We start from the raw sequence: 17,309 nt of genomic DNA, 5'->3' as shown, positions 1-17,309 counted from the left end.
GGGTTAACAGCACCTAGTGGCCAGCATTGACCCCAGGGTGCCAGGCTATGATCCAGGGGGCAATTTGCTCTGCTGGGGGAAAGCTTGGCACAGGGACTGTGCAGGCTCACTCCACCTGAGGGCTCCCTCAACTGTGCTCCCTCCCAAAGACATACAAGGCTTCAAATCCCTGAAAAGGAAGGAGGAGGGGCAGGGCCCCAGCTGGGCTCTGAAGGGGAGCCACACAGTGAACTTCATACTCTGGACTGCTTTTGCAGTCTAATTGCTTGTTTTATTTCTCAGTATCAACATGAGACTCACAGGACTAAGGAGCAGGGGAGGGGGCTTCTGGGGATTACATCATCCAATCTTCCTATTCTATAGGTCCTGACACACTAGGATGTGCACAGATTCCCCCACCCCCCACAGCACCTATCCAGGTGGGGGGCGAGGTAGTACGCCAGGTCAGCTGTGACCAAGTAGGACTGTATGTCCATACTGGAAGAGAGAAGAGAGGCAGAATGGCAGAATGTCCTCAAGTGGGGAAGGAGACTCCAGTGGAGAAGACTCTGGGTCCCCGTGTTCATAAGAGGTGGTTCCTTTTCTGGTGTGGGGTTAGCACTTCCTGAGGGGCTTTGGGGAGTCTGGCCTGCATGCTCCCTTCCTCCATGGGACCTGCTCCCCTGCCAGCCCTCCCCTTCACTGGGGAAGGAGAGGGCACTAGGGGCTGAGCATGCCCTCCTCTCTTGGTGGCAGGTGACCTGACCAGGGCCCAAGGGATGTCCCCTTCCCGCTGAGGGGCGCTGCTCTGAGCATTAGCTTCAGGACTCAGAAAGCTGTGGGGGCAGAAGCGGCTGGGATCCTCTCCCAGCTTCTTTTTGAGTAAATCTGTCCTCTCTGAGCCAGCCCCAAAGGACACGGCCAAGCCCCGGTGGTGCTTCCAGAACATCAGCAGCCCTCCTTGGGTGGTTTCTTGGCCCCGGGTAGGACCCTCGAGGATGTTGAGGTGCGTTTCTGATGTCGCCACTTGGCCCGGCGGTTCTTGAACCAGACCTGCGGACGAGGGGGAGGGGATTACTCAGTCTCAGCCCCAAGACTCGCGTCCCCCACCCCCTAGCCCCCATCCTGGAGCGGCTGTGGGCAATTGAGGGCTGCAGAGCCGGCATCTGGCAGGGCTGCGCGCCAACGCCCCTTGTCCGCTGCAGAGGGACTGTGGCCTGGGCTGTGGGACAGGAACCCTTTCCCACCCTCACCCGGAGGCACCCAGGACGCCCCTTCTGCGTTTTGCGCTTTTCAGAGCTCCCCAAGTTCTGGAATATGAACGCGTGCCTCCTTTATCATCAGGAAAAAAAAAAAAAAAGTTTAAAACAAAGTAGTAAAAGAAAACTAGTCTCACCTCCTTTCATTTCCAGTTCCAGCAACACTCCCGACGCGCCTGCCCCCTCCTGCCCCTCAACCCCGGAACCGCCCCGAACGCCACTGCACCCCGGGGCCCTCCAGCGCGTCAGGCCATGCTCAGGCCGCGGATGTCTTTGAAAATGGAAGAACGAAGGCGAGAAAGTCCACAGGGACGCCTCTTCCCGTCCGGCCGCGCCCCCGCCCCACTCCGCGGCACCCAGCCGGCGGGCACCCACCTCTACGCGCTCCTCGCGCAGGCGGATGCGGCCGGCCAGGCGCTCCCGCGTGCCCACGTCGGGGTACTGGTTTTGTAGGAAGAGCGCCTCCAGGGCCTGCAGCTGTTCCTCGCTGAAGATGGTGCGGTGGCGCCGCGTGCGCCGCTGCGGGCCCGGGCCGGGCAGCACCGCGGGGCCTCCGGACGGCGCGGACGCGGCCAAGGGCAAGGGCGCTGCAGCACCCAGCCTCAGCGGCCACGGCAGCCGCGCGCCTGCAGGCGGGGGCGCGTGAGCCTCGGGGCCCAACCCGGCCACTCTGCCCGCACCGCGCCGCGCCTCCCCCGGCCCAGGCACCGCACCGCCAGGCTCCCCGGCGCGCCCACTCACCCAGGCTAGCGGCGGGCTCCCGGGGCCCACGGGGTGCGGCGTGGGGACCGCAGCAGCAAAAGCAGGCGCAGGGCGCGGCCTTGGTTTCCCCGGGCCTCGCGGGCTCCGCCGGCTCCCCAGGGCTCTGGCGGCCCGCGGGCGGTGGCGGGCAGTCGGCCAGGGCCGGGGGGCTCCGTTCGCGCCGGCCGGAGAGGATGTGCTCAATGGAGAAGGGACAGGGGCGCTCGGGGCCCCTGCGGCTTGCCGCACCCGGGGCTGCCGCCATGCCCTCCCCCCCGGGCCCCGCCGCCACAGCGGCGCGGATATATACATCGGGGGAGCGTGCCGTAATCCCTGGGCCGGGCGCCGGGTCCACGCGGGCTAATCCGGCCGCGCCAGCGAAGAGCGCACTAATCCCCGACTGCGGAGGCCCTGCGCCGCCTCGGGGGCGGCGGCCGCGAGTCCGCAGAGGGGTCTGGCCGGGCAGCGGGGGGGCCAGAGGAGTCTCGGCCCCAGCATGCGTCCCTCGTTCCCACCAGCGGCTGGCCGACCGTGCAGGCCCCACGCCGCCCGGGGAGCCTCGCTCTGGTACAGTAGGCCCGAGGGGACCCGACCCGGCCCAGTCCCCCGGCTCAGCCCCCTCTCCCCTCCCCAGCCTCCTCAGGTAGCCACAGCAGCAAAGCCTAGCTCCTCATCCACTTCTGGGCTGTACCGAGGCTGGTGAGCAAGTCTGGAGAAACATCCCCCCCCCCCCAAAAAAAACCCATTGCCATTGAGTGAATGCCGACTCACAGCGACCCTATAGTACAGAGTAGAACAGCTCTATAGGGTTTCCAAAGAGCACCTGGTGGATTTGAACTGCCGACCATTTTTGGTTAACATCCGTAGCTCTTAACTACTATACCACCAGGGTTTGCCTTGGAGAAACACCCAGCCACGCAGATTCCTGGCCCCTAAACTTCTGGTCTCCAGCCCCAGAGAGGACCCAACGCCGTCCGGTAACCCTGCAGTCCGACCACACATTGGCCCCAAACTTCCCACTCATCACCCAGGAATTAAATAGCTTGGCGGAAAGCTGCGTCTGCTCGTTCCTAAATCCACAACCCTATAGTCCCTGTGTCCAGTTCTCTGCCTTCTCCCCTGATACAGGGTAGCCTTCAAGGCCTCATCTCCTGCTGTCCCACATGTCCTAGGAGACCCTGCAAAACATTAAACCCCTTTCCTTCACCCCACACTACCCCCTCCTTGACCCCATGGAGCGGCCCAACGTCACCACTCCCACCAGCCAGCTTCTCAGGAGTTGTCTCCAGCTGGGTCTGGACCCCTTACTCTTCCACGTAGGCCATCCAGGCTCTGTCCACACCATCTCTGGGGTTCACTCTGCCCAAAACTTGCTGATGACCTCCACTTTGCCAAATTTTGTGAAGACGGTTTCATTCTCAATTTAGCGGCATCGAAGGGCTTATGAGGACTTCTGTTAATACCCTCCTTCCTTGATGTCTGAAAATATACTGTGCAGCCCACAGATGCAACAGACTACTTGGCTTATACCCCAGCTGTCACTTACTGGCTGTGTGACTGTCACCCCTCTGTGCCTCATTTTCCCCATCTATAAACGAATTGCTCTCAGGACTCAACCTGTGAGGTGTTTAGAACCCTGTTGTTGTGGGAGGGGGCTCTGCGAATGTTAGCTGACTAGGGCAACACAGTCACATACCCACCATTCCCACCTCACTGGCCCTTCTTTGGGCTCCTTTGCTGCCTCCACTCCAGCATCAGTGAGAGCACTGTGGACTGCAAGTGACAGAACCTGCTGACTCAACTCCTGTCACAAGAGGTCTAATGTAGGGTGCCTGGGCCTTGTGAATCTGGCAGCTTGGTGATGGAGCTGACCCCCTCTGTGCGTGGCCCTGCCCCGCCCAGCCTGCCTCGTGGTTGCAGGATGGCTGCTGTGGCCCCAAACCTCCCCATCTCTTCCCATATACTCCCTGTGACTGCCCATGGAAACCTCTCCCAGCATACCTCCTTCAGAGAACCACGTCAAGTGCATGCACCTAAACCAACTACAATGCCCAGGAATACAATGCCCACCATTAGATCAGGGAGACGGATGGAGTCAACTAACTACCCACTCAAGTCAGAGTTCTGCTAGAAAAAGGGCAGCAGGTCAGTTTCAGGAGGGCTACCACAATGTCCACTGTGCCCTCCTCCTCCCAGCCCTGGCAGATCCATCATCTTTCCCCATTCTCAACCTTGGTGCTTCAGACATCATCTCTGTGACAGTCACTACCAAACTGATACCTCCAGCCTGACCTCTCCCTCTACTCCAGGCTTGTGTTTCCTGAAGCCAGCCCTACTCTTTTTGGATGACCAATAAACATCTGGTCACCATGCCAGGAATGAACTCAAGATCATCTTCTCAAAATCTGTTTCTTCTGGGACACAGCAAAAGCAGTGCTCAGAGGCCAATTTATATCGATAAATACACACATACAAAAAGAAGAAAGAGCCAAAATCAGAGACAGAGAACTGTCCCTACAACTTGAACAAATAGAAAGCGAGCAAAAAAAGAATCCATCAGGCACCAGAAGAAAACAAATAATAAAAATTAGAGCTGAACTAAATGAAATAGAGAACAGAAGAACAATTGAAAGAATTAACGAAGTCAAAAGCTGGTTCTCTGAAAAAATTAACAAAATTGATAAACCATTGGCCAGACTGACTTAAGAAATACAGGAAAGGAAACAAATAACCCGAATAAGAAATGAGATGGGCCACATCACAACAGACCCAACTGAAATTAAAAGAATCATATCAGATTATTACGAAAAATTGTACTCTAATAAATTTGCAAACCTAGAAGAAATGGATGAATTCCTAGAAAAACACTACCTACCTAAACTAACACAATCAGAAGTAGAGCAACTAAATAACAAAAAAAAAGAGATTGAAACAAAAGAAAGAGATTGAAAAGGTAATCAAAAAACTCCCAACAAAAAAAAGCCCTGGCCCGGATGGCTTCACTGCAGAGTTCTACCAAACTTTCAGAGAAGAGTTAATACCACTATTACTAAAGGTATTTCAAAGCATAGAAAATGATGGAATACTACCTAACTCATTCTATGAAGCCACCATCTCCCTGATACCAAAACCAGGTAAAGACACCACAAAAAAAGAGAATTACAGACCTATATGTCTCATGAACACAGATGCAAAAATCCTCAAAAAAATTTTAGCCAGTGGAATTCAACAACATCAAAAAAATAATCCACCACGACCAAGTGGGATTTATACCAGGTATGCAAGGTTGGTTTAATATTAGAAAAACCATTAATGTAATCCATCATATAAATAAAACAAAAGACAAAAACCACATGATCTTATCAATTGATGCAGAAAAGGCATTTGACGAAGTCCAACACCCATTCATGATAAAAACTCTCAGCAAAATAAAAATTGAAGGAAAATTCCTCTACATAATAAAGGGCATCTATACAAAGCTAACAGCCAACATCATTCTAAATGGAGAGAGCCTGAAAGCATTTCCCTTGAGAACGGGAACCAGACAAGGATGGCTTTATCACCGCTCTTATTCAACATTGTGCTAGAGGTCCTAGCCAGAGCAATTAGGCTAGACAAAGAAATAAAGGGCATCCAGATTGGCAAGGAGGAAGTAAAAGTATCTCTATTTGCAGATGACATGATCTTATACACAGAAAACCCTAAGGAATCCTCCAGAAAACTACTGAAACTAATAGAAGAGTTCGGCAGAGTCTCAGGTTACAAGATAAACATACAAAAATCACTTGGATTCCTCTACATCAACAAAAAGAACATCGAAGAGGAAATCACCGAATCAGTACCATTCACAGTAGCCCCCAAGAAGATAAAATACTTAGGAATAAATCTTACCAAAGATTTAAAAGACCTATACAAAGAAAACTACAAAGTACTAGTGCAAGAAATTAAAAGGGACCTACATAAGTGGAAAAACATACCTTGCTCATGGATAGGAAGACTTAACATGGTAAAAATGTCCATTCTACCAAAAGCCGTCTATGCATACAATGCACTTCCAATCCAAATTCCAATGACATTTTTTAAAGTGATGGAGAAATAAATCACCAACTTCATATGGAAGGGAAAGAAGCCCCGGATAAGTAAAGCATTACTGAAAAAGAAGAAGAAAGTGGGAGGCCTCACTCTATCTGATTTTAGAATATATTATACAGCCACAGTAGTCAAAACAGCTTGGTATTGGTACAACAACAGGCACATAGACCAATGGAACAGAACTGAGAACCCAGATATAAATCCATCCACATATGGGCAGCTGATATTTGACAAAGGCCCAGTGTCAGTTAATTGGGGAAAAGATACTCTTTTTAACAAATGGTGCTGGCATAACTGGATATCCATTTGCAAAAAAATGAAACAGGACCCATACCTCACACTATGCACAAAAACTAACTCCAAGTGGATCAAAGACCTAAACATAAAGACTAAAACGATAAAGATCATGGAAGAAAAAATAGGGGCAACGTTAGGAGCCCTAATACAAGGCATAAACAGAATACAAAACATTACCAAAAATGACGAAGAGAAACCAGATAACTGGGAGCTCCTAAAAATCAAACACCTATGCTCATCTAAAGACTTCACCAAAAGAGTAAAAAGACCACCTACAGACTGGGAAAGAATTTTCAGCTATGACATCTCTGACCAGCGCCTGATCTCTAAAATCTATATGATTCTGTTAAAACTCAACCACAAAAAGACAAACAACCCAATCAAAAAGTGTGCAAAGTATATGAACACGCACTTCACTAAAGAAGATATTCAGGTGGCTAACAGACACATGAGAAAATGCTCTCGATCATTAGCCATTAGAGAAATGCAAATTAAAACTACGATGAGATTCTATCTCACTCCAACAAGGCTGGCATTAATCCAAAAAACACAAAATAATAAATGTTGGAGGGGCTGCGGAGAGATTGGAACTCTTATACACTGCTGGTGGGAATGTAAAATGGTACAACCACTTTGGAAATCTATCTGGCATTTTCTTAAAAAGTTAGAAATAGAACTGCCATACAACCCAGAAATCCCACTCCTTGGAATATACCCTAGAGAAATAAGAGCCTTTACCCGAACAGATATATGCACATCCATGTTTATTGCAGCACTGTTTACAATAACAAAAAGCTGGATGCAACCAAGGTGTCCATCAATAGATGAATTGTTAAATAAATTATGGTATATTCACACAATGGAATACTACGCATCGATAAAGAACAGTGAGGAATCTGTAAAAGATTTCATAACATGGAGGAACCTGGAAGGCATTATGCTGAGTGAAATTAGTCGCCTGCAAAAGGACAAATACTGTATAAGACCACTATTATAAGTTCTTGAGAAATAGTACAAACTGAGAAGAACACATTCTTTTATGGTTACGAAATGGAGGAGCGAGGGACGGTGGGAGAGGGTTATTTACTGATTAGTTAGTAAATAAGAACTACTTTAGGTGAAGGGAAGGACAATACTCAATACAGGGAAGGTCAGCTCAACTGGACTGGGCCAAAAGCAAAGAAGTTTCCGGGATAAAATGAATGCTTCGAAGGTCAGCGGAGCAGAGGCGGGGGTTTGGGGACTATGGCTTAAGGGGACTTTGAAGTCAATTGGCATAATAAACTCTATTATGAAAACATTCTGCATCCCACTTTGAACGGTGGTGTCTGGGGTCTTAAATGCTAACAAGCCGCCATCTAAGATGCATCAATTGGTTTCAACCCACCTGGATCAAAGGAGAATGAAGAACACCAAGGTCTCACGATAACTATGAGCCCGAGACAGAAAGGGCCACGTGAACTAGAGAGATACATCACCGTGAGGCCAGAAGAACTAGATGGTGCCCAGCCACAACCGATGACTGCCTTGACAGGGAACACAACAGAGAACTCCTGAGGGAGCAGGAGAACAGTGGGATGAAGACCCCAAATTCTCATAAAAAGACCAGACTTAATGGTCTGACTGAGACTAGAAGAATCCCATCAGTCATGGTCCCCAAACCTTCTGTTGGCCCAGGACAGGAACCATTCCCGAAGACTACTCATCAGACATGGAAGGGACTGGACAATGGGTTGGAGCGAGATGCTGATGAAGAGTGAGCTACTTGTATCAGGTGGACACTTGAGACTGTATTGGCATCTCCTGTCTGGAGGGGAGATGGGAGGGTAGAGAGGGTTAGAAACTGGCAAAAGGGTCACAAAAGGAGAGACTGGAAGAAGGGAGCGGGCTGACTCATTAGGGGGAGAGTAAATGGGAGTATATAGTAAGGTGTATATAAGCTTATATGTGACAGACTGACTTGATTTGTAAACTTTCACTTAAAGCACAATCAAAATTATTAAAAAAAAATCTGTTTCTCACCTACAGTCATGGATTGAATTGTGTCCCCCCAAAATGTTTATCAACTTGGCTAGGCCATGATTCCCAGTATTGTGTGATTGTCCACTGTTGTGTCATCTGATATGATTTTCCTTTGTGTTGTAAATCCTACCTCTATGATGTTATTGAGTTGGGGTTAGTGGCAGTTATGTTAATGAGGCAGGACTACAAGATTAGATTGTGTCTTGAATCAATCTCTTTTGAGACATAAAAGAGAGAAGTGAGCAGAGAGACACGTGGGAAGTCATACCGCCAAGAAAGCAGCACCGGGAGCAATGTGTGTCCTTTGGACCCAGGGTTCCTTCTCTGAGAAGCTCCTAGACCAAGGGAAGATTGATGACAAGGACCTTTCTCCCGAGCCAACAGAGAAAGCCTTCCCCTGGAGCTGGTGCCCTGAATTTGGACTTCTAGCCTATTAGGCTGTGAGACAATAAACTTCTGTTTGTTAAAGCTGTCCACTTGTGGTATTCCTGTATTAGCATCACTAGATAACTAAGACACCTAGTGTTCCCCACCTTGGTAAATGGAGGACCTACCCACCTGTCTACCTCAGTAAATACACCATCTTTGCACCTGTCCACCTCTGCATATGCCCCATCTCTTCACCATTCGACCTTGGTTAATAGTCTCCAGTGGTGGTTCTCAGACATGTCAGCAAATTCTGTGACACTCCTCCCTTCAAGAGGTGGAAACTAAATTCCTTCTCCTTAAACATGTGCTGCCTTAATGACTTACTTCTAACCAATAATGCAACACAACAGGCACGGAGTGATACTAGAGCCTGGTCATACATCATATAGCTGGGTGATACAGCTCCCCTCTCTCGGGATGCTTGCCTTTGGAACCCAGCCACCAGGCTATGAGGAGACACAAGCAGCCACAAGGAGAGGACATGCATAGGTGTTCCAACCACCAGCCCCAGCTGCAGGACCAGTCAACAACCAGCATTGAGCACCTACAAGTGAGTGAGGATGACTTCGCAATGACTCCAACCCAGCAATCATCTGACTGCAAAATGAGAGTCACCTGGCTACACCACGGAGACCCTTGTTATGTAGTGGCAGAAAGTTTAGGAACACTGTTACCTGTGGTGGAGCAGAAAATGGAAAACGTATCTAATGAATGCAGTGATCTAGCTGAGGAGATTTCTAGGCAGAGTGTTCAAGGTGCTGCCTGGCTACTAGCTGCCTACAATAGGAGAGAACTGTGCTAAAGAATGAACTGTTAGAAAGAGGCCAACTTATAAAGTTACACATACACTTGCCATATGAACCAGAGTATGTACCCTAGAGAAATTAAAACTTATGTTTACACCAAAAGCTGTACAAAATATTTAGAGCAGCTCTACTCATAATCGCCAGTGCTTGAAAACAACCCAAATGTCTATTAGCCAAGGAACGGGTAGACAAACGGTGATACATCATACCGTGGAATACTATCACAATGAAGAGGAAGTAACTGTAGAGGAGCTGAGGGGAGGTGAGACACACAACAACACGGGTGGATCTCAGAGACGTTCTGCTGAGTGAAAGAAGCCAGGCCCTTTCCCATACTGTGAGATTCCATTTACATGGCTTTTCGGAAAAGGCAGAACTATGGTGATGGAGAACAGATCAGTGGGTGTCAGGAGCGGGGGATTGGGAAGGGGCAGCAGAAGGGAGTTTTTTTGGGGTGGAACTACTCTGTATCCTGACTGTGGTGGTTGTTACATGAATCTATACACATATTAAAACTTAGAATTGTACACCAAAAATAGTCAATTTTGTCATCATTTTCATCAGTTGCCATTGAGTGGATTCTGACTCGTGGTAACCGTGTGTATTACAGAGTAGAACTGCCCCATAGGGTTTTCTTGGCATGAATCTTAATAGAAGCAGGTCACTAGGCCTTTTCTTCTGCAGTACTGCTGGGTGGGTTCAAACCTAAAGGTTAGCAGTTGAGCTCAAACCATATGTGCCACCCAGGAATTTTTACTGTGTATCAATTTAAACATAAAATGAAAAAGAGCTAGGACTTGCTGGGTTTAAAGGAAACGTCATTTCTCAATCTCAACCTCTCCAGATGGCAAATGATTCTTAAATTAAGAAATGGGTTGGAACAAAGATCAAGTCAAGAGGGCTGACAGGAAACCACTGTCTAGACACAAAGCCAAGGATGTTACTGTACCACCTTTTGTTAAGACCCCCAGAAAGAACATAAGAGGGTGCTTCTTTGACAGAGGGGTCAGCTGCCAGTCATCATTATACACCAGAGGGTACCCACCAGGAAAGGGGCTCTCGGTGGGCCAGCAGGATGGCCTGGCCCACCCACCATGCTCAGCTCCACTGGCTTCTCTCACTGGTCACTCCATCCAGACCAGTTTCTCAGACAATTTCCAGGAAAATGCACACATGGAAGGTTAGAAGATGAACTGCAGACCTGCTGCTTGCCAGCCATAACTCAGAGTCTCCCTCTTCCTCCTCTTCCATGGTCCCCCTCCCCCATTACCTCTCCTGAGGGTTTGGGTGGCTCCCTTGTTGGGCTGGCCCAAATGCTCAACCCTGAGGGCTCTTATCAGGTGGTGGTGGCTGTACTTAATTGCCCATTTACAGTGACAATTGTGCTGGGAACACCACAAGATATCACACACATTCCTCCCTGCCCCCAATGTACAGCAGCAGCCCTGGCCCTCAGGAGGCTGCGGGTCAGTTAGCTGTGCCAGGGTGCGGACTCCTCTATTTGCTGGCAAGAGCTGCACAGAGTGCCCAGATGTTACAGATTGAATTTCGTCTCCCCAAATATGTGTCAGAGTCCTGTATGTGTGGATGTTATCTTATTTGGGAATAGGGTTTTCTTTGTTGTTTAATGAGGCCATATCAGTGTAGGGGGTGTCTTCAACTTAATGATTTTTGAGGTATAAAAAGAGCAGATTAGCCACAAATGAGGGAGAAGACAGACGCCATGTAGAGATTGCCAAGGACCCCAGGAATTCTGGGGCTACAGAAGCTGAAAGAGAGAGACAGAGACAGAGAGACTTCCCCCAGAGCCTGCATCTTGAATCTGGACTTCTAGCCTCCTAAACTGTGAGAAATAAATTTCTCTCCTTTAAAACCACCCACTTGTGGTATTTCTGTTACAGTAGCCCTAGATAACTATGACACCAGGCACCTGTCACAAGTTTATGTGTGTGGGACTCCATGTCCCTGGGGAAAGCAACCCCTCCTCTTCGAGGGTGGGTACACAGACTCCCCACATCATCACTGGTAGGGGTAGGGAACTGGGCCCCCAACCTCCACGCCTGGGCTCCAATCAGAAACACACAACCATATGATGCCAGTTCTTTCGTACCACCTCCCAGAACTTCCTTGTCTTCAGTCTTCTATCCGTGCCCTGTCCAGACCTCTGAACAAACCAGCAAAACTAGCTGCTACTGCCCTGGGTCTGGATCCCCTTTGCCTTGGCCACTCCTTCTTCTACGCAAGTGTATGACCAAGTGCCCTGAAGAAGCTCCGCAGCTGGGGGCTGTTCCCTCACCCCTGACTCTCAGGGCTACAGGATTGAGCTGAGGGAGAGCTGTCAGTGCCATGGGGGCACACAGGGGCCTTGGCCACTTGCTTGTGCAGCCTCTGTGTGTCCTCTGGACTTGCTTGAGATTACTCCTGGCCCTGTCACTCCAGTTTTATGACTGCAGTACGATGAATCTCTTTTATACGGCCTTTCTTGCCATGGTCTTGTAATTTCCACAAAATGATTGGGTGGGACTATGCAAATAAGGTGCACAGAACCTTTGCAGGGATTGAATAGTCTGCTAATGTAAATAAGGTGTATGGAACCCTAATGGTGGGGATTGGTCAGTTTTACCATCCTGCTAAGCTTAAAAGGAGGCTCGGAGGGGACTTCATTACCATCAAGAAGAAAAGCTCAGAACAGAGCATGTTCTTTGGATACCTGTGCTGAGAACCTCCTAGACCCGGGAGACAGAGATCTGTAACACTGGAGATGGCAGTGGCATCAGATGGCAGGGCACAAGATGGCTGTGGTAGGCCAGAGTGATAGAGTGCCTTCAGGCAGGAGGTTGACTGGAGGGATGGGGTGTCTTCAGGCACTTATCAGAGAAGCTAAAGATCTGTAGTACTTGCCCCAAGCAGGGCAGAGGCCAGTGGCAGAGGCCAGGGCCAAGCAGGGCCTGGCAGCAAAAGCCTGTCTGTGGGCACAGCGAAGAAGAAGCTGTCCTGATTGAGGAACTGTATCCTGTGTTGTTCCTGTCACTTCCAAGTTGATCCTGATCCTGAATTGTAACCTGTTACTTCCCTAATGGAAACCCTGGTGGCGTAGTGGTTAAGTGCTACGGCTGCTAACCAAAGGGTCAGCAGTTTGAATCCGCCAGGCACTCCTTGGAAACTCTATGCGGCAGTTCTACTCTGTCCACTAGGTTCTCTATGAGTTGGAATTGACTCAACGGCACTGGGTTTTGGTTTTTACTTCCCTAATAAACCCCGTAATCACGAGTATGGACTGCGAATTCTGTGTGGCCATTGCAACAAGTTATCAAACCCAGCAGAGTAGTAGAGAGTGCCATGGGAGGGATGGCTGGTGTCAGAATTGGTAAAAAGATTGGAGAGTGGAGATGTGTCTGACCTCCACCTCATAGGAATCAGCTTTAGGCTGATAGTGATTATCCTCCCCCCTCAGATGTTAGAGAGCCTCAGAGGATGCAGCTTTTTTATGATGATTGCTGCTGGGTCTGACCAACATTATGATTTGGTGGCTCTGGGAACACCCAGCTCATGATGAGCCATTATGCTCACTTTCTTCTAGGGCCCACTAACATGGTTCTGTTTTGTGAATGGTATACAGCATTGCCTTGCTCCTGAACCCTAGGGGTTTCTACTACAGTGCCCTTGGGAGCTGGCCAGAGGCTTCCTGTGAAATCTTTCTCTGCCATAGGAGTCATCACAGGTTCTGCCAAGGGCCCAATCTCAGGGCTTTGGTATTGCATCTTGGGACCTTTCTTGCTCTGGGCTCCATTCAGACATAGTATCCTTCTGTATCACTCAAGAAATGGCTTGTGGCGCTCTTTCTAGGTACAGAATGTGCTGCCTCCAAATCCCAAAGAGGCCTCCCATGATGGTGTCCTTCTTTAGTGGTAGGAGACGGAGGCACAACAACTTGTTCTTTACCTGGCGGGGGATGTCTGAGCATTCCCCAGACCACTGAACTAGAAACTTCATTTATGCGGCAGGCACTTGAATCTGTGGAGGGATTATCTCTCACATTCTGAAGAACATGTGTCTTATGAGGCATCCAGAGAACTTGCCACTTCTTGTTAATCATGTCTGGTTAATACGTTGTCAACAAGATGGTGGAACACCATGATATTTCGTTGTATGTATATACTACATTTTGTTTATCCATTCGTCTGTTGATGGACATTTTGGTTGTTTCCACATTTTGGCTAGTGTGAAAAGTTTTGTAATGAACGTTGGTGTACAATTTTCTGTTTGAAACCCCGCACCTCTTAGCCATCACCTAATCTACTTTTTGTGTCTATGGATTTGCCTATTCTGTACATTTCATGTAAATGTATCATACAACATGTGATCTTTTGTGACTGGGTTCTTTCAATTAGCATAATGTTTTCAAGTTTCATTCATGTTGTAACATGTATCAGCGCTTCAGTCCTTTTTATTGTTGAGTAATATTCCATTGTATGGATATACACATTTCTTTTATCCATTTGCAGTGCATTGAATTGCTTAATACGCCCCTTCTAGCCACCATTTTTGTGACTCACACACAATGATTGAGCGGAACTATACGGATAAAGTACATGGAACCCTAACAAAAGGATTGGTCAGCTTTGTCATCCTGCTAGGATTAAAATGAGCCATCCCAGAGGTGGGAGAAGAGGATCTCACCACCACTGAGGAAGAAGAGCCAGGAGCTGAGCAAGTCCTCTGAACTTGGGATTCCTGTGCTGAGACTTTCTTAGATCCAAGAGACAGAGAGAAAGCTGTAACACCAAAGACGGCAAGACAGTGAGAAGCACCAACAGAGAAACGGCAGCAGTAGAGGCAGCAGTACCAGGAGACTGGTACAAGTCAGCTTCAGTGGGGCTTTCCAGCCCACAGAGTAAGAAGGCTGACTGCCTTCCGGCCAGGGGCTTCCTGGCAGAGTAGGGTGCCGCTGGGCATTTGGTAGAGTTAAGTCTGCTGACCCACAGAGTTAGAGCTGAGCGCCTTCAGGCTTTCTGGCGGAGCGGGGTGCCTCTGGGCACTTATTGGCAGAGTTAAAAGAGCTTTGTAACACTTGCCTGAGCAGGGCAGAGGCCAAGGGCCAGAGAGAGGCATGCCTGTGGGCATGGCTGAGAAGAGGCTGTCCTGATGAAAGAACTGTATCCTGAACATTCCTGAACCTGAATTGTAACTTGTTACTTCCCTAATAAACCCCATAACTGTGAGTATGGTCTGTGAGTTCTGTGTGGCTGTTGCAATGAATTATCATACCCAACAGAGAAGTAGAGAGAGCAGTGGGAGGGATGGTTGGCGTCAGAATTGGTAAAGATGGTGGAGAGAGGAGGCATGTCTGACGTCCACCTCAGAGGAATCAGCCTTGGGCTGTTGATCTTGATTCTCCTTCCCCCTCGTGAAGTTAGAGGAGGTCAGATGCCTCTGTCACGCCATTTTACACCATTCGTCAGTTGATAAACATTTGCATTGTTTCCACTTTTGGGCTATTATGAATAATGCTGCTATAAAAATTCATGTACAAGTTTTTGTGTGGACATGTTTTCATTTCTCTGGGGTGTATACCTAGGAGTATAGCTGGGTCATATAGTAACTCAATGTTTAACCTTTCAAGGAACTGCCAGATTGTTTTCCAAAGTGGCTGTACCATTTTACATTTTCACCAGCAGTGAAACCCCATTAAACTTGTTGCCATTGAGTCGATTCTGACTCACAGCGGTCCTATAGGACAGAGTAGAACTGCCCCACAGGGTGTCTGTGGAGTGGCTAGTGGATTCAAACTGCCAGCCTTTTGTTTAGCAACCAGTCTCTTAACCGCTGTGCCACCTGGGCTCCACCATCCATGTATGATGGTCCAATTTCTCCACATCCTTGTCAACGTTTATTATGTCTTTTTTATTTTAGCCAAACAGTGGCAGGTGTACATTGGTATCTCATTATGGTTTTCAGCATCTTTTCCTGTGCTTAATGATTATTTGCATATTTACTTTGGAGAGATGTCTATTCAGATCCTTTACCCATTTTTTAATTGAGTTTGTCTTTTTATTACTGAGTTGTAAGAGTTCTTTATATGTTCTAGATATAGGTCCCTTGTTAGATAAATAATTCACAAATATTAACTCATTCTGTGCGTTGGCTTTTCACTTTCCTGGTTGTTGCTGTTGTTAGGTGCTGTGGAGTCAGTTCGGACTCATAGCAACCTTATGCACAACAGAATGAAACATTGCCCGGTCCTGCACCATCCTCACAATCGTTGTTATGCTTGAGTCCATTGTTGCAGCCACTATGCCAATCCATCTTTTTGAGGATCTTCTTTCTCACTGACCCTGTACTTTACCAAGCATGATGTCCTTCTCTAGGGACTGACCTCTCCTGATAATATGTTCAAAGTATGTGAGATGAAGTCTTGCCATCCTTGCTTCTAAGGAGTATTCTGGCTGTACTCTTTCCAAGACAGGTTTGTTTGTTCTTTATTCAATATTTATTCAATATTCTTCACTAACACCATAATTCAAAGGCATCAATTCTTCTTCAGTCTTCCTTATTCATTGTCCAGCTTTTGCATGCATATGAGGCAACTGAAAACACCATGGTTTGGGTCAGGCACACCTTAGTCTTCAAGGTGATACCTTTGCTTTTTAATACTTTCAAGAGGTCTCTTGCACCAGATTTGCCCAGTGCAATGCATCATTTGATTTCTTGACTGCTGCTTCCATGGGTTTTGATTGTGGATCCAAGTAAAACGAAGTCCTCGACAACTTCAATCTTTTCTCCGTTTATCATGATGTGGCTTATTGGTCTAGTTGTGAGGATTTTTTTTTTTTTTTTATGTTGAGGTGCGATCCATATCGAAGGCTGTGGTCTTTGATCTTCATCAGTAAGTGCTTCAAGTTTTCTTCACTTTCAGCAAGCAAGGTTGTGCCATATGCATATCACAGGTTGTTAATTAGTCTTCCTTCAATCCTGATGCCTTGTTCTTCATATAGTCCAGTTTCTCGGATTATTTGCTCAGCATACAGATTGAATAAGTATGGTGAAAGGATACAACCCTGACACACATCTTTGCTGACTTTAAACCATACAATATCCCCTTGTTCTGTTTGAATGAATGCCTCTTGATTGATCTATGTACAGGTTTTGCATGAGCACAATTAAGTGTTCTGGAATTCCCATTCTTCGAAATGTTATCCATAATTTGTTATGATCCATAGAGTTGAATACCTTGTTATAGTCAATAAAACACACGTAAACATCTTTCTGGTATTCTCTGCTTTCAGCCAGGATCCATCTGACATCAACAGTGTTATCCCTCATTCCATGTCTTCTTCTGAATCTCTCTTGAATTTCTTGCAGTTCTCTCTCGATGTACTGCAACGGCTTTTGAGTTATCTTCAGCAAAATTTTACTTGGGTGTGATGTTAATGAAATTGTTCAAATAATTTCTGCATCCAGTTGGATCACCTTTCTTTGGAATAGGCATAAATATGGATCTCAGACATTTTTAATTTTGATAAAATCCAATATATTTATTTTTTCTTTGGTTGCTGGTACTTTTCCCGTCACATCCTAAGGAACCATTGCCAAACCCAAGGTCATAAAGATTTGTCTCTGTGTTTTAAAGTTTTTATAATTTTAGCTCTTACATTGATTTATTTTGAGTTAATTTTTGCATGTG

General features: G+C 47.5%; 1 protein-coding gene across 1 annotated transcript in view; it reads right to left on the bottom strand.

The window, feature by feature from the left end:
• Nucleotides 1-640: 640 nt before the first annotated feature.
• The window catches only part of GSC2 (goosecoid homeobox 2), a 31,177-nt gene continuing 14,508 nt past the window's right edge, over nucleotides 641-17,309 (bottom strand). Inside the window, exons 5-7 of the mRNA XM_049865480.1 lie at nucleotides 1,980-2,543; nucleotides 1,614-1,864; nucleotides 641-1,032 (exon numbers count right to left, since the gene is read on the bottom strand). Of these exons, the coding sequence (XP_049721437.1) occupies nucleotides 928-1,032; nucleotides 1,614-1,864; nucleotides 1,980-2,543 (920 nt within the window). The 3' untranslated portion in view covers nucleotides 641-927. The remainder of the gene's footprint in view (nucleotides 1,033-1,613; nucleotides 1,865-1,979; nucleotides 2,544-17,309) is intronic.

This window comes from Elephas maximus, chromosome 22 (genome assembly GCF_024166365.1).
Source record: "Elephas maximus indicus isolate mEleMax1 chromosome 22, mEleMax1 primary haplotype, whole genome shotgun sequence".
Taxonomy (NCBI): domain Eukaryota; kingdom Metazoa; phylum Chordata; class Mammalia; order Proboscidea; family Elephantidae; genus Elephas; species Elephas maximus.
Note: the sequence above shows the minus strand (reverse complement) of the source record. Positions and strands in the feature narration are given on the sequence as shown.